This window comes from Salmo trutta, chromosome 9 (genome assembly GCF_901001165.1).
Source record: "Salmo trutta chromosome 9, fSalTru1.1, whole genome shotgun sequence".
Lineage (NCBI taxonomy): Eukaryota > Metazoa > Chordata > Actinopteri > Salmoniformes > Salmonidae > Salmo > Salmo trutta.
In genome coordinates this window covers 129,675-156,127 of record NC_042965.1, presented here as the reverse complement: position 1 = coordinate 156,127, position 26,453 = coordinate 129,675, and the positions used below count along the sequence as shown (strand labels likewise).

General features: G+C 40.8%; 1 protein-coding gene across 13 annotated transcripts in view; it reads right to left on the bottom strand.

Moving 5' to 3' along the window:
* The window catches only part of LOC115199701 (zinc finger protein 90 homolog), a 40,436-nt gene that overhangs the window by 3,918 nt on the left and 10,065 nt on the right, over nt 1-26,453 (bottom strand). For 4 of the 13 annotated variants that reach the window (XM_029762023.1, XM_029762025.1, XM_029762026.1 and 1 more), the window contains exon 4: nt 20,074-20,174. The exons of 1 other annotated variant lie outside the window; for it this stretch is intronic. In XM_029762023.1, the coding sequence (XP_029617883.1) occupies nt 20,074-20,174 (101 nt within the window). Of the gene's footprint in view, nt 1-19,185; nt 20,175-21,358; nt 21,768-21,871; nt 22,023-22,102; nt 22,372-22,479; nt 22,815-22,944; nt 24,144-26,453 lie in introns of those variants that run through there. 8 more of the 13 variants (XM_029762019.1, XM_029762020.1, XM_029762021.1 and 5 more) reach the window with 7 other exon arrangements.

Sequence of the window (26,453 nt, the reverse complement as noted above, 5' to 3'; positions counted from 1 at the left end):
GAACTGTCCAATGTGACTTATTTTTCTAGATTCCAGTATTTTGAATACAATTGCATGGCCATTAAAGTAGAAGTGTGAGACCTGTTTTTTCTCACCAAAATGACAGCTGCAACTTTAATCTGTATATAACCAAATGGACAACATGAATTTGTTATTATACCTGAACTAACTGGAAGTTAATTTTAACTACAGAATGATAAAGTGCAATTTTTCCTGACGAAATACATGCCAAGTGCCTTCTTTAGCTTAGCTAAAAAAGCATGCTGTGCCTGCTAAACAAAACAGGGCTACATATCAGTAGAAGCGGTAGACTGCTGAATCCTTAAGCACAATAAGGTATTGTTAAAATACAGGAAAGTGTCTTTGACAGACGAAATGCTGCTGAAATAGAAAAGTCAGCACTGTGTTTGGACATCTATATGATCATGGTAGTACTGAAATGAAAACACTCTGGACAATGAATTGTATTCGGTGTTCATTTTTCTTGGGAGGAATATGGGAAGAAGGTACAGTGCATTCGGAAAGTATTCAGACCCCTTGACTTTTTCCACATTTTGTCAATATACACAATACCCCATAATGACAAAGCAAAAACTGGTTTGTAGAAATATTGTAATGCCTGTACCTGCGATCTTACCGGCTGAAGATCAAATGCCTGTTGAAGATAATGTTATGCATGACATGTTGACACATGTTCCGGCAAGTAACAGGAAAAATGCTAGATACATTATGAACAAGCTAAAAGACTCAAAGGGGACCGCTACTTGGAATGACAAAGGAGAGTTTATCCTTCAGGACGCTGTTGTCAAGCGTTCACATATGCTTGACTTGCTTAAAAGTACCACGGCAGCCCACAAAGTTGCTGATGACAGACCACCAGGGTGGCGTCAGTTTCTTAAGGCCCTGGCAATCCTCAACATTCCCCTCTCGGGGGTACCTAACCATAAGCTTCGTCAACAGATTCAAGCTTTAAAACAAAACCCTTCACCGAGCTACAGCACCCCTAAAGATGCCCCAACAAGCCCTCCCCCCTATGAATGGGATGATGATGATGACTCATTTAGCCCCATGAACGCCTCAGGACCTTTTCCTAATCCCGATCTCTCGGGGTGGTTAGACTTTTGAATGAATTTTGAATGACTTTTGAATGACTATGATTAAATTCAATACATTTTATTAGAAAAATTAAGCAATTTAACATTTGTGGCATTCTTGAAACATTTGACGTGAGCATACGCCTTGATTACACTTCAAAAGAAACTCCACGGGCTCTTTGACACAGGTAGAACACACAGTGTTGACCACATGTAGTGGAAAGGTTATCTTGCACTTGTTTGATGCTGTAATAAATATTTGATCCGTTTTTGGTCAAAACATCTTTAAATTGAATTGGGAAAATGTGAAAAACCGGGGGCAAAGCCGTAGGAATCAAAACAAGTTGAGATTTTTCTTCCTCCTTCATCTTCTAGTGTCACAGCTAGCCAGTGTTCACCTGGCATGTGTTTGGGATGGGTATTGACAATAAACATGGCCGGCCGCTCAGGCCATTTATCAATAGGTAATTCATCACAAGCCCACACTCTATAAAATTGTTTTCCAATCAAGCGGGTCATGAGCCCTTCCAACTCTTGGGTATTCATGTCTTTGCTCAACGATCCTTAATAATAATCCACTAAGACCTGTCTTCGGGCATTCACTTCCAAGATTGAATCAGAGCACGCATAAACAATCATGCTAACTGTACAGGCTAAAGGTGTACGGAAACGCATTTCCAGCCTGAGGTTACCTTGGGACACCACAGACAGATTTCCTGAGGTGTCATCATCAGGGGATAAATTGAAAGCATACAATGTGTAACCCTCTGCAAAATCATTTCTGTCAATAGGTAAAGAGAGCTCTTTTAGATGCCTCCCGGTAGCCAGGAATAGATTGTAAAATTCTCGCACAGATATGTTGTTATTAAATTGCGGTTGGAAAGCCTTAGCAAGGACCTGACGTCCGTCCTGACAGAGAGCTACATACTCTGCATTGAAGTGTTGAAAATTAAACGGGTTTTTATGTAAGCTGCCCGTATTAGGCGTGATCAACCAAACCTATAACCACGTACCGGGGTAAAGGGCCTAGAAAAAGGTTTTCTTGACTGCAGATTCTACTGCCCACAGGTATGCTAAAGGTTTTCATGGTAATTCTTTGGAGAGGGTAAAGGGCATTTCCTTTCATCAAAGCCTGTGTGTGACTGATAAGAGAATTATCTAATAAAGGTAAATGAATCAATAAACCATGATGAAATATTAGTCATAGAGCAGGGTTAATGAATAATCAATGTATTGATCAATGTAGGGATCGATTAGTCTGATTAGTTCCGGAAAGTCCAGGAACCACTGGAGAGGGAAAGAAATGTGTGTATGCAATTAGTATAGAGAGATAGAGAGACAGATGGTCAAGGGAGTAAAAGCTTCAAAGAGTTCCTAACCTTGAGGGAAAAGAACAGGCTGAGCTCTGGATAGTGATAAACAGTGTGAGAAGTTTATGGGGGTTGCAGGTCACCAACGGATTGTGTGTAAATGCATGTGCGTAAGTAAGCAAGAACTATATAATGACTGTTTTGTTATCCTGACCTCAGAACGTTCTCTGAATAAAGCTACAGAAACCTTTTGCAGAAAGCTGAGTCCTTGCCTAATTATTTTAACCCATTGTCTTACAAACCTTGGGCATTAGTCAAGGTGAATTGATTATTGATTATTATCATCAAGATACTAAATTCCTTTAACAGTGACCCAGACGAACTGCCGGAGATACAGACACTTTTTTAATAAAAAGTGTTACCCCCAACCCTTTTAAACTAAAGTCACCGTCTTGGCCAGACATCAGACAAAACTCATCCTTGGCCCTGGTTAATTTGAGTCTTAAATCCACCGAATTTAAGAGTAAATGTTCTTGAAAGAAAATGTCAGAGTGTATAGGCCCTAGCAGATGAAACTCTCGAGATTCGGCACAGTAGCGAGCGCGTGCCTCCAGTCCTTTGTTTGCACCGGTGGAAGGGTCTATCGATTCCATAGAGACTCCTGCAGTATCCTTGCTAAACAGCCCGGCGCTGAATTGTGTCTTGAGAGTGTCTTCGGAGTAGTTGAGTAAACACTCCATGATGGCCCTATAGGGGTATGTGGCACTGCTTTGACTGAGAAGGCGTTCACCCAAAGTCACATCCACTTGGGAGAAGATGGTGGCCAAGGGGTAATTAATGAGACTCACTTTGGCATCGTTTGCAATATTAGTACCATCTCTTTTGGTCACTTTTAGACGTAAATGCACGAAGGTGTTGTTGAGGTCCAGATAGTTGTCACCGTGGCCTGGTATGAAAAATTATATAGGACCGTTGTCGGTAAAGGCCGAGAGTGGGGCTATCTCCACATAACAGGACCTGTCTATTGAATGTTGGGTTAAGGGGGCTGTGAAAAGATCGAGCTCTGTCTTTATAGCTTCAGAGGACATGCAGTGTAAAAGAGCCATGTTTCTTGGTTCTTTTAGAAAATACTTCCGAGTATTCTTTTTGCCGTTTTAGGTCCAGACCTCCTCACTTTACCACGTCTTTGACTTACTGAGTTTTTTTTAACGGTTAACCTCTGCTTTTTAGGGGCTGGCCTGTGTCTTATACCCGGAGGTCTCTTTTTTGGTCTTCGAGACAACATCATAAGCCTTCTTGATGCTTGGCATCTGGTGACGCCCTTCGGCTACAACCTCACTTACTATATTTTTAGCCGCTGATTTGAAATGCGGTTTGGCTATGCTGAGGCCTCTCTTCATAAACAGTAAAACCATCCTAAAGAGGTTACGAAATATACAGCCTATCCCCGGTCGGGGATCCATGGTCGGGGATCCATGATAGCCGGGTAACCCATTACCCACTGGATCAACATAGTATGAGATGTAGCGGTTAGGGTCGAGATGGTGGTTGTGTTCCATAACCATTTTAATTTATTTGTATTATGTTTATAAAAAAATATATAAAATAAAATAATAATATATATAAAATACTAATAATATATTATATATGTAGAGAGGCTTTGGAGGGCCTAAAGTGGAGTTTTACAATCGTTTTACCATAAGTAAATTCGATGTTCTCGTTCTGATCCGTTTTAAGCTCAACCAGAATGTTCTCAATATATTTCTTGCTTACAGGTACGTAGTGTGGCTTGTCGTAGATGACAGTGACTATCCCTCCATCCTTTCCCTCTATATGAACTGTTCTCAGGAGGGGCACACAACTGTCTCCTACCCTCTGATATGATATGGTGTCGGTATACACAAATATGTTGTAAAACCCTGCATGTATACTGCTCAAAAAAATAAAGGGAACACTAAAATAACACATCCTAGATCTGAATGAATGAAATAATCTTATTAAATACTTTTTTGTTTGTTGCAGGCAGCAGATCGTTCTCCACGGCGTCTCCAGACTCTGTCACGTCTGTCACATGTGCTCAGTGTGAACCTGCTTTCATCTGTGAAGAGCACAGGGTGCCAGTGGTGAATTTGCCAATCTTGGTGTTCTCTGGCAAATGCCAAACGTCCTGCACGGTGTTGGGCTGTAAGCACAACCCCCACCTGTGGACGTCGGGCCCTCATACCAACCTCATGGAGTCTGTTTCTGACCGTTTGAGCAGACACATGCACATTTGTGGCCTGCTGGAGGTCATTTTGCAGGGCTCTGGCAGTGCTCCTCCTGCTCCTCCTTGCACAAAGGCGGAGGTAGCGGTCCTGCTGCTGGGTTTTTGCCCTCCTACGGCCTCCTCCACGTCTCCTGATGTACTGGCCTGTCTCCTGGTAGCGCCTCCATGCTCTGGACACTACGCTGACAGACATAGCAAACCTTCTTGCCACAGCATGCATTGATGTGCCATCCTGGATGAGCTGCACTACCTGAGCCACTTGTGTGGGTTGTAGACTCCGTCTCATGCTACCACTAGAGTGAAAGCACCGCCAGCATTCAAAAGTGACCAAAACATCAGCCAGGAAGCATAGGAACTGAGAAGTGGTCTGTGGTCACCACCTGCAGAACCACTCCTTTATTGGGGGTGTCTTGCTAATTGCCTATAATTTCCACCTGTTGTCTATTCCATTTGCACAACAGCATGTGAAATGTATTGTCAATCAGTGTTGCTTCCTAAGTGGACAGTTTGATTTCACAGAAGTGTGATTGACTTGGAGTTACATTGTGTTGTTTAAGTGTTCCCTTTATTTTTTTGAGCAGTATATATCCGCAGGGAATGGGGTTAATTTATCTTTCACATACGTCCATTTATTGGGAACCAGCCCCAACATGTAGGCTAAATTACCGGTTGTCTTTATACCCCTATCCGCAGCCCCTGAGATTTGTACACGTTTATGAATAGGGTTGTAGCTCAAGAGTATTTCCGTATTGTTCTGGGTTAGGAGTTCATTCAACTCTGAGACGATCCTGTCGACGGTTCTATAGAACCCTTTTTTAATCTTTATAAGTTTCGCAGGTTCCGATATCCTTTTACAATAAAAATCCCGGTCCTTCTCTTTGATATTATACCAGCTGTGGGGGTATGTAATCTCGCTGAGACCTACTTCCCAGGCCTTGGATAACTCTATAGGCTTTGGAAAATTGGTTGTACAATTCGAACTTTGGTTCTTACGATATATGTGTGCAGACGCATTACTGGGGAGGGTCAGGTAGAAGCCGCTGTGTTCCATGATGCACTCCTGTGTACACGCGAATGATGTTGTATATATCATGCCTGAGGGTTTAAGTTAACCCCCGATGCCTCCACCACATCTTGCTCTAAAACCCAACTGTTAAACTTTTGGGGCCAGTTTTTCCAACGGACCAACACAAATTTTTTACCCCTTTCTCTCTTATGATCTAGAATCTCCTCCACGTGAAAGACTTTGTCTTTAACCATCTGTACCTTCTGTAGTTCCTTCTCATAAAACGATCCCTCTATAAGCTCCCCGTCATAATCTTTTAACTTGTAGACAGGGGGTATGCGAGGTAGACACTCGGTAACGGTGAACACCTCGTCGCTGTAACCTTGCTCATATTTTTTGTCAAACACCCCTCAACTTGGATATACGTACCATGTCCCCCACTATGAATTTAAAATTTTAAAAAATCTTACGGCGAAGAGGGAACAAACCATACAGATTTTTAAAGACTTGAAAACAGTTTTCAGAAGAGACCTCTGCGGGCTTCATCCTTATACTCTTATGGTAGCTGTAGTTGTAACCCTTTACTAAATCTTGAAATATTTCGATATATCTATGCGTGTTGTGAGCTGTAAAATATCTCCACATCCTCTCCTTCAGAGTTCTGTTAAAGCGTTCAACAACTGACACTTTCAAATCCGAGCCTGTGGCAAAATGTACTATATTGGGCTTCTTCATGAGTTTCTGAAAAGTATTATTAAAAAAGTATTTTCCGCCATCAGTCTGCGCTTTCTTGGGGGCTCCTCCTTCCTTCAAGATAGCGCCAAAGGCCCTGGTCACCTCTGCCCCACTCTTATTTCTTAAGACCCTTACAAAGGCCATTTTAGAGAAAATATCTATAACCGTTAGCATGTATCGGATTCCATCATTTTTATATGCATGGGCCTGCATGTCACATAGATCCGCCTGAAACTGGGACAAGGGATGAGTAGAAAAAACAATTTATTGGAAATTGTTTTCGTACAGGTTTATGCAGAGTATAAGCATCCTGCGCGGCTAACCACTCATCCACTTGAGCAACGCCTAACTGGCTACCTGTTCCTTTGGCTATAGCTCTCTGTAAACGCTCCTTACCCCCATAAGACCCAGGGTTAGAGGGGGTGTAATACACGTTTTTCAACATCTGCTCCGACATCCTTCCTGCCTCTCTGAGGTACAATAACGTTAATGAGCCACTTTCAAATAACGACAACATTTCATTTTCATATTTTTATTTTTGCAAACATCATGTATTACATATACAGACAATTTAGGATTCGTTGCAGGATACTTGTCCCCGTTTTCTCAACGATCCCAGCATGCAACACCCTGTATATTTGGTTTAGATTTACAGGCTTGTGTCGCTGAATTTTTAAAATACACACATCAGCTATATAAGTATATAAACAACAAATATGATACATGTTACAATTAAACGGTGTTTCAAACAAATAAAGTTTGTTTGTTTCTAGTTCTTCAGAATCATCCACAAGACGGGAGACCAGTTGTGTCCATTGCATACTCTTGCCCGTATGTCATACATGATTCATGATTTGCTCCATTTTTAGCACACGCTCTACATTAGTCCATGTGTTATGAGTTGTGTAGAACGATACATTGTTCACTTTATTTTCAATAATTTGATGCATCACATTTGTAAGTTCTCTCAAAAGAAAGAACATATTTATTCTCTCTAACAACCTATGTATATAGTTCCCCATTGCTTTACATCTAAATAACAAATAGGTATTGTCACTCGGTCTCTGGGGTTTTGTTGAGCCAGAAAGTCATCACGTCCTCCACCACAGCTTCCCGGTATTTGTTGTCGTCCACCAGGGTGTCGGATTTCTTTGAGTTTCTCGTGGATGTAGATCGCCTCCTTCAGTTCATGTAGGAAAGCCTCGGTTACCCCGTAAACTCTGGGAATAGACAGCACAAGACCCATAGACTCCAGGGCTCTGACCAGCGCAGGTATAAACCTGCAGGACCACAGTCTTTTCACCAGCTCCTCAAAATGGTTGAAGAAGTAGTATCTTGGGGGCTCGTATAAACACGGATGCCGGAGCTGGCTGGGGTGAGTGATCTCACAACCGATGCATTTTTCACGTATATACTCTCCAATCACCACGTTTAAAAGTGTGGCTACAGAGGCCTTGACGGTGTCCACAAAAATAGTACTGACCACCCCATCAAACACATCCTCAGGCTGTGTACATGTAGGGGGTGTCGGGGGTCTTGGCTGGGGGGAGTAGAATGGTTGGCTGCGAGGCATACAGTCCTTAGGGTCTGGCCCCCATGACGTATCAGAGTCCAGGTATGTTGTAGGAATATCCATGGTATATGCTGAAATGAAGAACTGGAGGCTTTAAGGGACCTCCTTTTATTGTAGAACCAGGCCTTTGGGGGGTCAGGGCGTGGTTAACGCAGCCGCGTACTTAGTTTTCTTCGGGGGCTGACCCTTCTGAGGATGACCCTTCTTGGGGTTCCTTTGAATCATAATCCTCAGGATTCGTATATATTATGCACTTCCACTGCCGAACAATGCTCTGCCACTGTTGGCTCTGTACAAAAAGAAAACGTCCAACAACTCTAACATGCTCAATTCCATTAGATCCCAAATTTTAAAAGGAATAAGCAAGCGCAACCTGAAATCCCCAGTCAGGCCACCATCACGAATGTTTTTGTTGCGGGATTCCTTGTTGCTGATATAGAACTCCAAGCATCCACAAGGAAGGCCATTCTTTCTCTGTATTTATCACCCTGTGAAATACTCTTCCTGAGGAGTCTGGGGTACCTTCCCAACGGGTCTCGTAGCCCGTGATCAAGCTATACCCCTTGGTGATAACTCTCAGTTCGGGACACAAAACCTTGCGAAAAACCGACCAGTCTTCAGCCCCATAGTCCACACCTAAAGTCTGGTCTGTATATTCTCCACCTTCGGCTACGGTATAGAGTTTCACTCTATGGGCCGGGTAATCAAACTGATACCCCCAGTGCTGTCAATTAGACATCATCATTTGATCTTTCAGTGCAGTTGCGGGCGGTATTTCGGTTCTATACACACATAGAAACCACTTTTTTGGCGCATCGTATATTGTTGCTTTATACTGGGTCTTTTCTCTATGTTTTAACCTGTTAGGGTATAGGGGGCAGTATTTTCACGGCTGGATAAAAAAATGTACCCAATTTAATCTGGTTACTAATGCTACCCAGTAACTACAATATGCATATACTTATTATATATGGATAGAAAACACCCTAAAGTTTCTAAAACTGTTTGAATGGTGTCTGTGAGTATAACAGAACTCATTTGGCAGGCAAAACCCTGAGACAGATTCTGGCAGGAAGTGGATACCTGATGTGTTGAATTGACTTTAAGCCTTTGCCATTGAAAAACAAAGGGGCTGAGGAATATTTTGGCACTTCCTATTGCTTCCACAAGATGTCCCCAGCCTTTACAAAGTGTTTTGAGTCTTCTACTCTGAGATCTGACCGAATAAGAGCCATGGAACTGTGATGGCCCATTAGACACCTTGCGCGCGAGTTGATGGTGGGTACTCTCATTCCGAAACGTTTTAAAAGAGAACCCAATGGTCCCCCTTGAATTTTATTCATGTTCTGGTTAAAAAAGGCCCTAATGATTTATGCGATACAACGTTTGACATGTTTGAACGAACGTAAATATATTTTTTCCGTTCGTGAAGTGAAGTCCGGCTGGCTTAGATCATGTGCTAACAACACGGAGGTTTTTGGACATAAATGATGAGCTTTTTTGAACAAAACTACATTCGTTATGGACCTGGGATTCTTTGGAAGTGACATCTGATGAAGAGAATCAAAGGTAATGGATTATTTACATAGTATTTTCGATTTTAGATCTCTCCAACATGGCGGTTAGTCTGTATCGCAATGCGTATTTTTCTGGGCGCAGTGCTCAGATTATTGCAAAGTGTGATTTCCCAGTAAGGTTAATTTTAAATCTGGCAAGTCCATTGCGTTCAAGAGATGTAAATCTATAATTCTTTGAATGACAATATAATATTTTACCAATGTTTTCTAATATTAATTAATTATTTTGTTGTCATGACTTGACTGCCGGTATTGGAGGGAAACGATTTCCTGAACATCAACGCCATAGTAAAACGCTGTTTTTAGATATAAATATGAACTTGATAGAACTAAAAATGCATGCATTGTCTAACATAATGTCCTAGGAGTGTCATCTGATGGAGATTGTAAAAGGTTAGTGCATAATTTTAGCTGATTTTATGGTTTTGGTGACGCCTGTCTTTGAATCGACAATACAATACACACAGCTATTGTCAATGTACTCTCCTAACATAACCTAACTTTATGCTTTCCCCGTAAAACCTTTTTGAAATCGGACAACGTGGTTAGATTAAGGAGATGTTTATCTTTCAAAGGCTGTAAGTTAGTTGTATGTTTGAGAAATTTGAATTTTGACATTTATTTGGTTTCAAATTTGCCGCTCTTGAAATGCACCTGCTGTTGATAGGGTGCGCCACGGGTGGCACGCTAACGTCCCACATAGCCCCAAGAAGTTAACCGCGGTCCTGCTTCCGTTGTTACGGTCATCACTGCTTTACCAAAATCCATGTTTATTTAAAAAATCTTGTTTAGTGTTCTGGGGCCGCATGTGTGTCTGGGGCGTATTTATAAGACGTCTGCCTCCAACACATAGCCCCCCGGACATTCCTAATTCATAGACAACAACCCTAAGAGCAATAAAATAGGGGGGGCGTGTGGCCATCCTCTTTGAAATGTTCAAACACAACCCCCCCCAGCTCAACGAGGTCCCTACACATCAATCATCATGACAACTTCAAAGAGATGCAATATAGATATAAAATAGCACACACTCTAACACGTGACAGAACAGGATGCAACTATATGACCCTAACCATGTGACACCTTCCCGCCAGGATGGCCTGACCGGATGCCCTTATTTGGGCATGTACGCGTCATCCGGACATAGGGTCATAAATCACGATTTTGACCGATGCCGTCTACTTTATTCTCTCTTACAGTCAATAAAACAATAGAAAAGTCTATATACAGTGTGTGCAAATGTAGTAAGATTAAGGCGGTAAGGCAATAAATAGGCCATAGTGGCGAAATAATTACAATTTAACAACTAAACACTGGAGTGATAGATGTGCAGAAGATGAATGTGCAAGTAGAGATACTGGGGTGCAAAGGAGCAAAAAATAAATAACATGGGGATGAGATAGTTGGGTGGGCTATTTACAATAAATAAGGTATCTTTATTTATAATAGATTTGCAAAAATTTCTAAAAATCTGTTTTTCGCTTTGTCATTATGGGGTATTGTATATAGCTTGATGAGGATATGTATTGATTTAATCTATTTTTGAATAAGGTTGGAACGTAACAAAATGTGGAGAAATGAAAGCGGTCTGAATACTTTCCGAATGCACACATTTTCATAACTATTAGCTGTCTCTTGTGGATAAACACTTAAGTGGATAGAAATGATGCAATATGTGAATTGAGATTATACTCAAAATAACAGAGGAAAAGAATAAAACGTGAATCACCCCCTCCTATTTGACCCAAAAAAATAGCACAATATGTAATGACATTGAAGGTTATGAATATTTATGGTTGTTTATCAACCCAGAAGGAAAATGTGTTTTCCATTAAGAAAAGGAACAAGGCACCGCGGGTAGCTGAATAAATAGAATATGTACTGTATAGATTTATAAAGTTCTTATTTTATAAAGTTGAAATATTAGTGTCATGTTTGGGCCTCAAACTACACCAAGCATTTTAGAATCTAAAGAAAATGGAGGTTAATTGTGCTTTAGTTGTTAAATACTGTACAACTCAACTCTGTCATTTTATATAAATTGATATTATTGGTGCTGTAGAAAAGTTGTATTTGATTGTCTCCTTATATGTACTGTTTGTCCAGAAGAAAGTGATTTGAGAAGTTTTGCTGTATTTATTTACGGCAAATGCCAAATCTGAATGTTTATCTGAGACAATTCTCTGACCAGAATAAAATAAGATGTGTTAAATCCGCAATCAATGAGCCTTAATGAATATGAAAAATTGGTAGTGTTACCGGAAGAGACCATTTATTGCTAGTTTAGTTGCTTTTTGAACAGCCATCTTTTACAAATTCTATTTCTTTTTTTAATCAAGACTTAGTGAGATAATAGTTAGCCCCTTAACATTATAAAACAACAAATGACAGCTTAACATAGTTTTATATTTTTACTATATTACATAAAAAAATGCTTGTGATGCCTTTTTGTCACTGGTGTTACCTATATTTTAGATGACATTTCAGGCTTCCTAGAATGTAATTTCAGTCCTTAATTTGCATATATAATCAAAGACAGAAAAGGTTAATGATAATACTAAGAAATTGTTTGGATTAGTAATAATTTACTTTAAACATGCATGTGTAAAGTTGTCTGACATATTTACATTTATACTATTGTTTTTTTTGTAACATTAGAAATAATTGAGGTTGAGTCATCAAAATTCAATGATAATATCCTTACAATGTTAACTAATTACATTTACATTTTAGAGCGACTTACAGTAGTGAATGCATACATTTCATACATTTTTTTTACCGTACTAATGAATGTAGCAACAGTTAGGCAGATACCAAAACCATATTCTATTAAATTGGGCAGCTCTGATGCCAGAACACCAATATGCCATACAGTAATACCAGTGAAGCAATGTAACACCAGTGGCACAATGTGAAACCAATGACAACATAAAATTATTTCAAACAAATTGTATACATTTATTAGTAATATTTTTTAATTACAAACGATTTCAGATTTCATAAGATGGGTTAATATGAACAATAAAATGAGGGTTATTGCTCAAAGATTAAGCCTATTGACTAAAATGTCTTTCATAACAACATTGTCATACAACATATAAAACATGTCCACTAGAACATTAAACATAAACTGTTTTACTAACCACACTGATACGAACATTGTGTATGCAGTAAAACATGTTCATGGAATTTTTCCTGTATTGTTCTTCACTTTTACTTCAGATATGTTTGTCTTTGCCATGTTAGTGTGTTACGTCCATCTCTTATCATCTCTGAGCCAATCTCCATTGCTTTCTAGCTACTAACGGCTTCTTTACCTGTAGCTAGATCACATCTGCCACTTTCACACAGTCAGGTGCTCCTGCAAGGACTTCCAGATAAGGGGCAAATTTGAACTGATCTTTTGTTCACTTGCAGCGGCTCTGGCATCAAACAAACAGACAATCTGGTCATCCCCATACCAGTTGATATTATCTCTTGGGCTTGGCCAGTAGAACTTGTTGACACCATTCCTGTGCATGCACTTTACTTCGACATTATGTTCTTCAACCTCCAGTATAATGCCAGGGTATGGTTGTTTGTCTTAGTTCACGATACGCCACTGTCCACTGTGGTGAGACTCGACATCTGTTCGAAATGGAGCTGAGGTATCCAGGTCAATGACATCTGGTTGATGTGGAGGTGAGAGATCACGGCCATTAGTGTATCATGAACTAAGACATTGTCGGGAGGGTGACTCCTTGGAGTCCATAACATGGGCAATCCCACACGCCTGCCGCTGCTTGGCAGAGACAACCTATGTCTCTATATTTCAGGATGCCAGGTGTGATACTTACAACCTGGTGCATTCACATGGTACCCTTTAAGGTAACCAGAGATACCTCAGACATCTTTTGTGCCTTTGTTTCCACCTCTTCCTCGCTGACATAATGCAACTGTATTTGACTGCCAGAGTCCCTCAACTCCAGGTAGAAAGACATTGCATCCGTTATGTCTCACCTGTTGCGGACCAAGAGGTCAGCTGACCTCTTTAATGAACCCCCACCCCCACCCCCACTCCATCCGGAGTACCTTTTCCGTGACTGGCATCAAAAAAGTTTCACGTAGTCCCCTGGAAGACCTTCTTGTAAGATTCTGTGCAAACCATGTAAAAGTTGCCCTTATTGTGTGGCAGGGCCATCACTGAAGAAATTAAGATGTTGCACGGCAGGGTACTGGTGTTTTATCATGTCATTATCATTATCACGGATGGGGTCCAGGTGAGCCCATATGGCTGCTGGATCATGCCTTCTGCTTGGTGAGATGGTGCAGAAGGAGATGGGGGGGCTCCTCTGTCACATAGAGGACACCAGTGTGGAGCATCACTTGCTTGTGTGACCCCCTGAAGTGAACGGACTGCATCTCAGAAGCATACTTGTAAGTGAAGTTCTCACTGAAGTCTAGATGGATTGTTGAGGGTTTTATAAAACATTACATTGAGAAAAAAGTTTGTGGTGTTATTGTCACTGGCGTTATCGTCATGTCACTGGTGTTACCAGCAAGAACAGTAACACCAGTGACAAATCTGCAGACAAGATGGCATATCTAACTTAGCAGCCACTGTAACTCAAACCACAATTATTAAATTGTAAATAAATCACTTATGCAATTTTATCAATAATTTTAATCCAATTTCCTTTCCCCTTACTATAAACTGTATAATACCCTGACTACCGTTGTAAAATAAATTTAGAGATCTATATTATTCACTGCTCACGAGCATCTGTGTTGCCAAGGGCTAAAATAGAAGTCAGTTCTATTTGTGATGCAGATCGCGGTGCAAGTCCTGCCTCTCCCATCTCCTCAATGGTTTATAGAAGCAGATACCCACGTGCCATCTCCTCATTGGTTATACCCACGTGGGTGATTGAAAGACGAACTGTGCCGTCGGTCGTCGTGGTAATACTATGAAAGTTTAGATGCCAATCACCATATTGAAGAAGAAAAAGCCTGGAAGGAGGAGAGATGACTAGAAACAATTCGGTTGACCGTTTTATGTGTGGATTAATTGTCGGAGTAGAGGACCTTGTGCTATTCAGGTAAAATAACAACTCAATGTTTATCTCCCAGGACAAACTAGCTAGCAACAGCAAGCTAGCTAAATAGGACAAATTAGCTAGCAAGTGCAAGCTAGCTAGCTAAATTGCAATACATGTTTAATGCTTTTCGACCTGTCCCCAAATGAATTTAATTCATTTATTTTTTTAAATATATTTTAACCTGCATGTCGTGATCGCGTTTGGTGTGGGGGGACAAAATAAATTGATGCACGACGGCGCACGCACGCAGCCGGTTTGGGTTCCGTGTAACACCAGTGACACATCTTAAGTCCTCGCATGAAATTACCAAGTTAATCAAATTGTTAACATATGAAGAGGGTGCACACTCACCATGTGCTTCTCAAAACAGTCCCGTCTCCAATGAATCTTTGACCCAGGAAGAATTTGGCAAGGATGTTGCATTTTTTTCAAAGTGGTAGTTTTTATACATTTTAACACCAGTGACATGAAATTGAGGGACAGCTATTACTGGTAAATTATTTGTAATATTTATTTGATATTTTAGTTTAAGTAGTCCACTAAATAACTATAATACTTTCCTTTGTATTATGACATTTAAAGAGGGAGGAAAATATATTTTTTTAACTCAAAATATGTCACTAAACCATGACTCCTGACCCGAGGGACAAGCCAATTTCATTGTACTGATCATGCTCCACAATACATAAAAACAATTGTTTGCAATATAACTGTCTTACACATTTTATTAATAATAAAACACTCAATTAAAACATAACATTTTTGTGTCATTATCTGAAACTTTTTCCTGGTGAATAAGGCCGGGACAGGAAAGCCACCATTTTCGTAGAACGACCCATATACTGAATGTACTTTACGAGACCATGAGACTTAAGTAATTTCCTATTATGTGTATGAAACAATTTTTGGTCACTCTTCCAGTACCTTTACATAAACCAGTTTGACATGTAACTTTTTTTCAATCATAATATTAAAATTGCTTTAAAAACACTCAACCAGTTTCTAAAGGTGGAAAATGTGTGGTACAGTGCTTGTTGTATGCATGTTTGTCTTTTGCACTCACTCCTTAGGGTTTGATTTTAATGCGTTATAAAAAATAAATGTAATTGAAAATAATCAATGTCTGTTGTACTGTATGTTTTTATATTCTTTAACATTTAATGAGCTATATCGCAAGCATTGTCAAATAAAATCTTAAATATTTCCTAACAGATTTGAAAATAGTTAATTAAACCAAATTGGCTTGTACAACTATATCATCCTTTGAATAGGAAATGTAATGGATTTTTATAGTGGTCCAAGTATGTGACCTTGTCAAGATTCAATATTTGCAGTGCATTTTTAGGATCTATGGACGGTCATTTATAATGTGAGCTATGTGACCATGAAAGATATCTTCTTTTAAATAAAAAATTTGTAGCAACATGAATGACCCATGTCATCTGTATTCAGTTTTCAAACCACTGAACAGTATTTCTGTACTAGGAGTAGAGAATCACTGATGTAGCAGTGAGCATGTGTATCATCCATTCACTCAACATGACTGGCTCTTTAGGAACCCTGTTAAATCATGACTACACACCACTCATATTACTGTCAAATCAACAACAAACACAGTATTTTTGCAAAATTCCCACCATGAAATACTTATTTTTTTGACAACACCACTTACACATCCAAAAACCACACATCCAAAATCCAAAAACCACTTACACACACACAAAGTTCAAAAGTTTGGGGTCACTTATAAATGTCCTTGTTTTTCAAAGAAAGGCAAATTTTTGGCCACTAAAATGACATCAAATTGATCAGAAATACAGTGTAAACATTGTTAATGTTGTAAATGACTATTGTAGCTGGAAATGTCAGATTTGTAATGGAATATCTACATGGCGTACAGAGGCCCATTATCAGCAACCATCACTCCTGTGTTCCAATGGCACATTGTGTTAGCTAATCCAAGTTTATCATTTTAAAAGGCTAATTGATCATTAGAAAACCCTTTTGCAATTATGTTAGCACAGCTGAAAACTGTTGTGTTGATTAAAGAAGCAATAAAACTGGTCTTCTTCAGACTAGTTGAGTACCTGGAGCATCAGCATTTGCGGGTTTGATTACAGGCTCAAAATTGCCAGAAACAAAGTACTTTCTTCTGAAAGTCAGTCTATTCTTATTCTGAGAAATGAAGGCTATTCCATGCGAGAAATTGCCAACAAACTGAAGATCTCATACATGCTCTGTACTACTCCCTACACAGAACAGCGCAAATTGGCTCTAACCAGAATAGAAAGAGGAGTGGGAGGCCCGGTGCACAACTGAGCAAGGGACAAGTACATTAGTGTCTAGTTTGAGAAGCAGACGCCTCACAAGTCCTCAACTGGCAGCTTCATTATGTAGTACCTGCAAAACACCAGTCTCAACGTCAACAGTGAAGAGGCGACTCCGGGATGCTGGCATTCTAGGCAGAATTCCTCTGTCCAGTGTGTGTTCTTTTGCCCATCTTAATCTTTCTTTTTATTGGCCAGTCTGAGATATGGCTTTTTCTTTGCAACACTGCCTAGAAGGCCAGCATCCCGGAGTCGGCTCTTCACTGTTGACATTGAGACTGGCGTTTTGCAGGTACTATTTAATGAAGCTGCCAGTCTAAAGGACAGTTTTATTTCTTCTTTAATCAGCACCACAGTTTTCAGCTGTGCTAAAATAATTACAAAATGGTTTTCTAATGATCAATTAGCCATTTAAAATGATAAACTTGGATTAGTTAACACAACGTGCCATTGGAACACAGGAGTGATGGTTGCTGAAAATGGGCCTCTGTAGATATTCCATAAAAAATCAGCCGTTTCCAGCTACAATAACAATGTCTACACTGTATTTCTGATCAATTTGAAGTTATTTTAAAATGGACAAAAAAATGTTTGCTTTTCTTTCAAAAACAAGGAAGTGGGGAAGTTTGGGGAAGTGACCCCAAACTTTTGAACGGTAGTGTATGTATACATTTTTTTTATAGCAGTGTACAGTGAAATACTTACACTCAGAGCTCTAACGTTAGAGGTTTTTCCTCTAAAACTGAGGCACTTCATGTACAGAGGATGAGTGACTAACAACTTCAATGATATACAGTACCAGTCAAAAGTTTGGATACCAACTCATTCAAGGGTTTTGCTTTATTTTTTTAAAAATTGTAGAATAATAGTGAAGACATCAAAACTATGAAATAACACATATTGAATCATGTAGTAACCAAAAAAAGTGTTAAATGAATGTTAAATTTGAGATTCTACAAAGTAGCCACTCTTTGCCTTGACAGATTTGCACACTCTTGGCATTCTCTCAACCAGCTTCATGAGGTAGTCACCTGTAATGCATTTCAATTAACAAGTGTGCCTTCTTAAAAGTTAATTTGTGGAATTTCTTTCCTTCTTAATGCGTTTGAGCCAAACAATTGTGTTGCGACAAGGTAGGGGTGGTATACAGAAGATGGTCTTTTACCAAATAGGACTAAGTCCATATTATGGCAAGAACAACTCAAATAAGCAAAGAGAAACGGCAGTCCATCGTTACTTTATGACATGAAGGTCAGTCAATCCGTAAAATTAAGAACTTTGAAAGTTTCTTCAAGTGCAGACGCAAAAACTACCAAGCATTATGATGAAACTGGCTCTCATGAGGACCGCCATAGGAAAGGAAGACCCAACTGCTGCAAAGAAACCACTACTAAAGGAAACCAACAAGAAGAAATGACTTGCTTGGGCCAAGAAACACAAACAATGGAGTTTAGACCGGTGGAAATCTGTCCTTTGAGATTTTTGGTTCTAACCGCCGTGTCTTTGTGAGACACAGAGTAGGTGGACAGACAATCTCCGCATGTGTGATTCCCACCGTGAAGCATGGAGGAGGTGTGATGGTGCTTTGCTGGTGACACTGTCAGTGATTTATTTAGAATTCAAAGCACACTTAATCAGCATGGCTACCACAGCATTCTGAAGCGTTACGCCATCACATCTGGTTTGCACTTAGTGGGATTATCGTTTGTTTTTCAACAGGACAATGACCCAACACACGTCCAGGCTGAGTAAGGGCTATTTGACCAAGAAGGAGAGTGATGGTGTGCTGCATCAGATGACCTGGCCTCCACAATCAACCGACCTCAAACCAATTGAGATGGTTTGGGATGAGTTGGACCGCAGAGTGAAGCAAAAGCAACTAACAAGTGCTCAGCATATGTGTGAACTCCTTCAAGACTGTTGGAAAAGCATTCCAGTTGAAGCTGGTTGAGAGAATCCCAAGAGTGTGCAAAGCTGTCATCAAGGCAAAGGGTGGCTACTTTGAACAATCTCAAGTACATTTTGATTTGTTTAAAACATTTTTGGTTACTACATGATTCCATATGTTATGTCAGTTTTGATGTCTACACTTATAGAATAATAATGTAGAAAATAGGTGTCCAAAATTTTGACTGGTACTGTAGTTACAAAAACACTAATTAAAAAGTGTATGGAATACTTTTTGGATTATCTAGTCCCTCAGTCGAGCACCGGATTCCTTTTTTGTTCAAGCTGGGTTGAAGCATGTTTTGCCATGCTTTCATTCATTGAAAAGTTGTTGGTAAAAGTCTTTCTCCATTGTGGACAATAACGTGTCTCTTGAGGTGATTGGCCGATATGAAAGTCTTTCCACACTGTGGGCATCTGAACTGCTTGCATCCTGTGTGTACCTTCAGGTGGTCTTTGAGTGAGCCTGACTGGGCAAATCGTTTGCCGCAGTGGCTGCAGCCGTAGCGTCTCTCCCCCGTGTGAACGCTCTGGTGTCGCTTGAAGTTGCTGGAATCGGAGAAGCACTTCCCGCACTTCATGCAGCTGAACGGCTTCTCCCCGGTGTGAACCCTCAGGTGTGTCTTGAGGGTCTGCAGACAAGCCAAAGTCTTACCACAGAAACTACAAATTAACAGCTTACCTGCTGTGCAGTCAGTGGTGTAACTTGCAGCGCCGTTATTATGACGGTCACGGGTGACCAAACCATCCTTCATCAACAAAGCATTGGATCCAGTATCCATGTCTTTTCGTACAGTCATGTGAGGCTCATCTGAGGGCAATGATGCCATCTGTCTATTGTCTCTGTAACCTACAGGTGGTTTGTGCTCAGTTATGGGGCAACTCAGCTTGTTCATCACATAGGGAAGACCATTGTCTGAATCAGAGTGAATAGGTTCGACATCCACACGAGAGTAAGAGCAGTCAGGAAGATCAGTCCCATGACCCTGTGTGCTAAAGGTCCCAAGTTGTCTGGGGAGGTCAAACAGCATACAATCAAAGCCAACATGATCAGGTATTCCATCACCATTTCCCAATCGTGGGTTTTGAGATATTTTGTTCACACTCAGGTTTTTAATTGATTCTGGCAAGAGGCTGCAGTTGTCGGTTTCACCACTCACCCACATACAAGAGCTGGTGTTCTCCTGTTTACTGATTGGTTGAGCAGCCTCTGCGTCGATGCTGGAATGCATTTCTCCTCCATCAACATGATTTAAAGCTTCTGCAAAATAAATAAGTGTGTGAATATAAAATGGATGATCATCATGAAAGTAATCATCAAATATCACAAATCAGTCTTAGGGTATGAGCAATTTCAGATAAATGTATTGCTATACAGTGCATTCAGAAAGTATTCAGACCCCTTAACTTTTTCCACATTTTGTTACAGCCTTATTCTAACATTTATTAAATAAATGTTTTCCTCATCAGTCTACACCAAATAACCCACAACGACAAAGCAAAAACAATTATTATTATATATTTTTTTTTAAATATAAAATAGTGAAAATTTCTAACAGAAATACAGTTGAAGTCTACATAAACTTAGTCATTAAAACTCGTTTTTCAACCACTTCAACGATTTCTTGTTAACAAACTATAGTTTTGGCAAGTCGGTTAGGACATCTACTTTGTGCATGACACAAGTCATTTTTCCAACAATTGTTCAGACAGATTACTTCACTGATAATTCACAATTCCAGTGGGTCAGTAGTTTACATACCCTAAATTGACTGTGCCTTTAAACAGCTTGGAAAATTCCAGAAAATGATTTCATGGCTTTAGAAGCTTCTGATAAGCTAATTGACATCATTTGAGTCAATTGAGGTGTACCTGTGGATGTATTTCAAGGCCTACCTTCAAACTCAGTGCCTCTTTACTTGACATCACGGGAAAATCAAAAGAAATCAGCCAAAATCTGTTCATCTGTACGAACAATAGTTTGCAAGTAAAACACCATGGGACCACGCAGCCTTCATACTGCTCAGGAAGGAGATGCGTTGTCTCCTAGAGATGAACGTACTTTGGTGCGAAAAGTGCAAATCAATCCCAGAACAACAGCAAAGGACCTTGTGAAGATGCTGGAGGAAACAGATAGAAAAGTATCTATATCCACAGTAAAACGAGTCCTATATTGACATAACCTGAAAGGCCGCTCAGCAAGGAAGAAGCCTCTGCTCCAAAACCGCCATAAAAAAGTCAGACTACGGTTTGCAACTGGAGAAATGTCCTCTGGTCTGACAAAACCAAAATAAACTGTTTGGCCATAATGACCCTTGTTATGTTTGGAGTAAAAAGGGGGAGGCTTGCAAGCCCAGGGCTCTACGCTAACTTTTTTCCCAAGGAGTACATGCGCTCCAAAATGAAAGAAAATGTAGGAGCACACAAAGAAATTTAGGAGCACAGTGAAAAATGCAACACAGAGTTTTATTAACAAACTATTTATTACATACATATTTATACTGTGTGTGTGTGAACGTGTACTAAGGGACACACATCTGTGGAACAGCACATACCACCAAAATCACACATTGACCCATGCCTACTTGACGCAAAGGATATCAGTTGTCCAGCTGCTTTTGTATGTTGGCTGTCTGGCACGCTTAGAGGTCAGCCAGCGGTCCACGGTAGGAGTGGGATCGAACTCCTTGACAGAAGACCCCTCCAGGCTGATCCTCATCAGGTCTTCGGTGGTGGAGACCCCAAGGCAGCTTCTTGTCGAATTCTTAATCCGGTTCTGCGCAGAGAAGCCTCGCTCACACTGGGCAGCTGAAATGGGCAGCACCAGCATAAGCTGCACCAACTCCAGTATGTTCTAGGGAAAAATTATATCTTTCAATTTCATTTAAACTCTTACCATTAACTTATCAAAACCAACCATAGGATACCATACATAACCACTCAGGACTGTTACTCTACCTTGTAATAGTTAGTGCCTGTAGGGGTCCATTGTCAACATGGTCTCCCACAGGCCACTGTAGGACTTGTCCTTGAAATTGTGGCTGACCAGGATTTTCAGCCCCTGCCACTCATTCTGGATTGCAGCCATGTTGCACCCCGATCTGCAGGACTGAACAGAGCAAGTGAGTTTGCAAATATGCAAACATAACATTGTCACATATGGCAATGCAGTGTCAAATAAATTCTTACCTCTCTAGAGGCTCCTTGAAATGCCTCATCAGGTATGCCACACCATCATCGCCAAAGGTGAGGAGGCTGGCCTGGTCTTCTGGCCATGTGTCAGGGTTTAGCAGTCTGAAAGACTCCACTGGGGTCTGGACACCCTCATCCTCCAGCAAACCACCAAACCTGGCTTTGAGATCATCCACGCCGATGTTGACGGCCACCTCCATGTGCTGCTTCAGCTGGGGATTGGTGAGGTTCGTGAAGCCTTTCAGATTCCCCTTCAGTGTTATTGCCTTTAACAGAAATAACACACACACCAACACACAATGAAATGTCTGGCCATTTGTCTGTCTCCCATAAAAAAAATGTAAAGACTTCTCCACTGCATTTCCCTCCTTATCCTCAAATTGTTCTATTGGGCAACGAATACATAGATTCTCAGTGTGAGAATCAGTCTTAATCATCGATTTCTCTTACATCCTAGCAAGCTCTCATCCTAACACACCTGGAATCTCCTCTCATCACCCTGCTGCTGAGCAAGCATGGTCTGGATCTTCTCCAGCATGCCTCCTGCCTTTGCCCTAAGCTTTAGTGCTTCCAGTCTGGTCATTGTCTTCCTCAACTCTGATGTGTCTTGGGGGAGGATCAGGTCATTCCTTTGCAGGGTGAGGCTAAATGAGGATAGCTCCTCAAACATGTCTGAAAGAAAATGGCAGAATACACAAAAGAGTGCATCCTCCATTTCCCGCTTTAGCTGTGAGTAAATAAACTGTCACCTCTCATTTACTTGATTCTGAAAGTTCATTTGAGTCTTGAAACAATTTTTTACAACTAGTGTGGTACTATATTTCCTGTGTATAACTGACCTTCTTTGCCCGCCCTTGAACTTCCGCTGTTGTTGATGCTACGGCCAGGTGCTCCATGTGCTGCAGAACAACGGTGCACTGGTCTTCGTCAGTGGCAAAGTCCTTGTCTTGTCCATGCCGTAGGAACATTTTGAGGGCTCTGTGGACATGGGGGATCCAGCAAGTTCCCTTGACGCTAGACAGTGTGCAAATATCCACACCGAGCTCTTGCCCGAGAACATAGAACTCTCGTTTGCATTTTCCGCTGAAGTGATACGTCTTCTATATCAGATTCAGAAGATCGTACACGACAGACAGCTTTGGCTTTCTTCTGAATGGTCAGTATTGCCAGCTGTAGTCTGTAAAAGTCAGAACAGAATCATCCAAACAATTCACCGTCTCCTTCCCCCCGTCTCTTGTGCCAACAGAAAACAATAATTCTGTGGTATTTACCATTCCAGCACTTAGCGCACGCACACAGACACACACACAGTATTGTTTAACATTCTCTGCCAGCAGATAAAACTAAATCAGAGATTATTAGATATTAGTTACAAATCTATGTGACATACAGTGGATTAGGATTATATGCCCCCACGCCTCTCTCTGCAGGTGGGCAATCACTCCCCCACAGTGGACCATGTTCACGGAGACACCATCTGCCCCGAAGGAGATGCACTTCGTCATCATTGACCCTCCATCCTCCTCTGGGCAAACAGCACAAAATGTGGCCTTGGTGGCATTCTCAGCATCCCTAACGTTAGCTGCCATGTCAACATTAGCCGCCTCAGGTAAACCTTGTGAAGAGGCTTCATTAGTTGAAACTTGCGAATGCCCCTCGCTGGATTCCTCTTTCTCCTTGTTGCTTAAAATAAAATTGAATGGGCTTCATTTTTAGCGATGTCTGCACGTTAACTTATAGCCTATACCGATACTATTTTCCAGTGTTTACCTTTCTCTCTCTGACTGGACTGCGTCATCACAGAAAGCTACTGTGGTTGGCGCATGCCGCTTGTGGAATGTGGGACTTGTAGTTTTTAAACAATTAGCAGCGGGGGAAAAATAGATTACGGTAGGTAATCTTTAAACCGCACACAGTGCTCGTAAATATTTTTTCCGGTTCGCACATATCTATTTTTTAGGGGGAAATGCGAGTGAAATACTCGCACTGTAGAGCCCTGAAGCCGAAGAACACCATCCCAACTGTGAAGCACGGAGTGGCAGCATCATGTTGTGGGGGTGCTTTGCTGCAGGAGGGTCTGGTGCACTTCACAAAATAGATGGCACCATGAGGAAGGAAAATTATGTGGATATATTGAAGCAACATCTCAAGACATCAGTCAGGAAGTTAAAGCTTGGTCGCAAATGGTTCTTCCAAATGGACAATGTGGCCAAGCAAACTTCAAAAGTTGTGGAAAAATGGCTTAAGGACAACAAAGTCAAGGTATTGGAGGGACCATCACAAAGCTCTGACCTCAATCCTATAGACAATTTGTGGGCAGAACTGAAAAAGCGTGTGCGAGCAAGGAGGCATACAAACCTGACTCAGTTACACCAGCTCTGTCAGGAGGAATGGGCCAAAATTCACCCAACTTATTATGGGAAGCTTGTGGAAGGCAACCCGAAACGTTTGACCCAAGTTAAACCGTTTAAAGGCAATGCTACCAAATACTAATTGAGTGTATGTAAACTTCTGACCCACTGGGAATGTGATGAAAGAAATAAAAGCTGAAATAAATCACTCTACTATCATTCTGACATTTCACATTCTTAAAATAAAGTTGTGATCCTAACTGACCCAAGAAAGGGAATTTTTACTCTGATTAAAGGTCAGGAATTGTGAAAAACTGAGTTTAAATGTATTTGGCTAAGGTGTATGTAAACTTCCGACTTCAACTGTAGATTATTTACATAGGTATTCAGACCCTTTGCTCTGAGACTCGAAATTGAGCTCAGGTACATTCTGTCGCCATTGACCATTCTTGAGATGTTTCTACAACTTGATTGGAGTCGACCTGTGGTAAATTCAATTGATTGGACATGATTTGGAAAGGCACACACCTGTCTATATAAGGTCCCACAGTTGACAGTGCATGTCAAAGCAAAAACCAAGCCATGAGGTCGAAGGAATTGTCTATAGAGCTCCTAGACAGGATTGTGTCGAGACACAAATATGGGAAAGGGTTGTCTGTAGAGCACCAAGACAGGATTGTGTCGAGACACAGATCTGGGAAAGGGTACCAAAAAATGTCTGCAGCATTGAGGGTTCCTAAGAATGGCCTCCATTCTTCAAGGGGAGAAGTTTGGAACCACCAAGACTCCTCTTAGAGCTGGCCGCCAAAAGGCACCTAAAGGAAACAAGATTCTCTGGTCTGATTAAACCAAGACTGAACTCTTTGGCCTGAATGCCAAGCGTCACATCTGGAGGAAACCTGGCACCATCCCTACGCAGAAGCATGGTGGTGGCATCATTATGCTGTGGGGATGTTTTTTGGAGGCAGGGACCGAAAGACTAGTCAGGATCGAGGGAAAGATGAACGGAACAAAGTACAGAGCGCTCAGGATCTCAGACTGGGGCGAAGGTTCACCTTCCAACAGGACAACGACCCTAAGCACACAGCCAAGACAACATAGGAGTGGTTTCGAGACAAGTCTCTGATTGTACTTGAGTGGCCCAGCCAGAGCCCGGACTTGATGCCGATCTAACATATCTGGAGAGACCGGAAAATAGCTGTGCCAGCAATGCTCCCCATCCAACCTGAAAGAGCTTGAGAGGATCTGAAGAGAAGCATCGGAGAAACTCCCCAAACGTCATACTCAAGAACACTCAAGGCTGTAATCGCTGCCAAAGGTGCTTCAACAAAGTACTGAGTAAAGGGTCTGAATTAGAGGTCGACCGATTATGATTTTAACGCCGAAACCGATCCCGATTATTGGATTACCACAAAACCCCAATGACGATTAAATCGGCCGATTTTTTTATTTTTTATAATGACAATTACTACAATACTGAATGAACACTTTTATTTTAACTTAATATAATACATCAACAAAATCAATTTAGCCTCAAATAAATAATGAAACATGTTCAATATTGGTTTAAATAATGCAAAAACAAAGCGTTGAAGTAAAAGTGTAATGTGTATTGTAAAAAAGCTACCGTTTAAACTCTCTAGGGTGTGGGACGAAATCGTCCCACCTAGTCAACAGCCAGTGGAATCGAGTGGCACGATATTCAAATACCTTAGAAATGCTATTACTTCAATTTCTCAAACATATGACTATTTTACACCATTTTAAAGACAAGACTCTTGTTAATCTAACCACATTGTCCGATTTCAAAAAGGCTTTACAACGAAAGCAAAACATTAGATTATGTCAGCAGAGTACCCAGCCAGAAATAGTCACACACCCATTTTTCAAGCTAGCATATAATGTCACAAAAACCAAAACCACAGCTAAATGCAGCACTAACCTTTGATGATCTTCATCAGATGACACTCCTAGGACATTATGTTATACAATACATG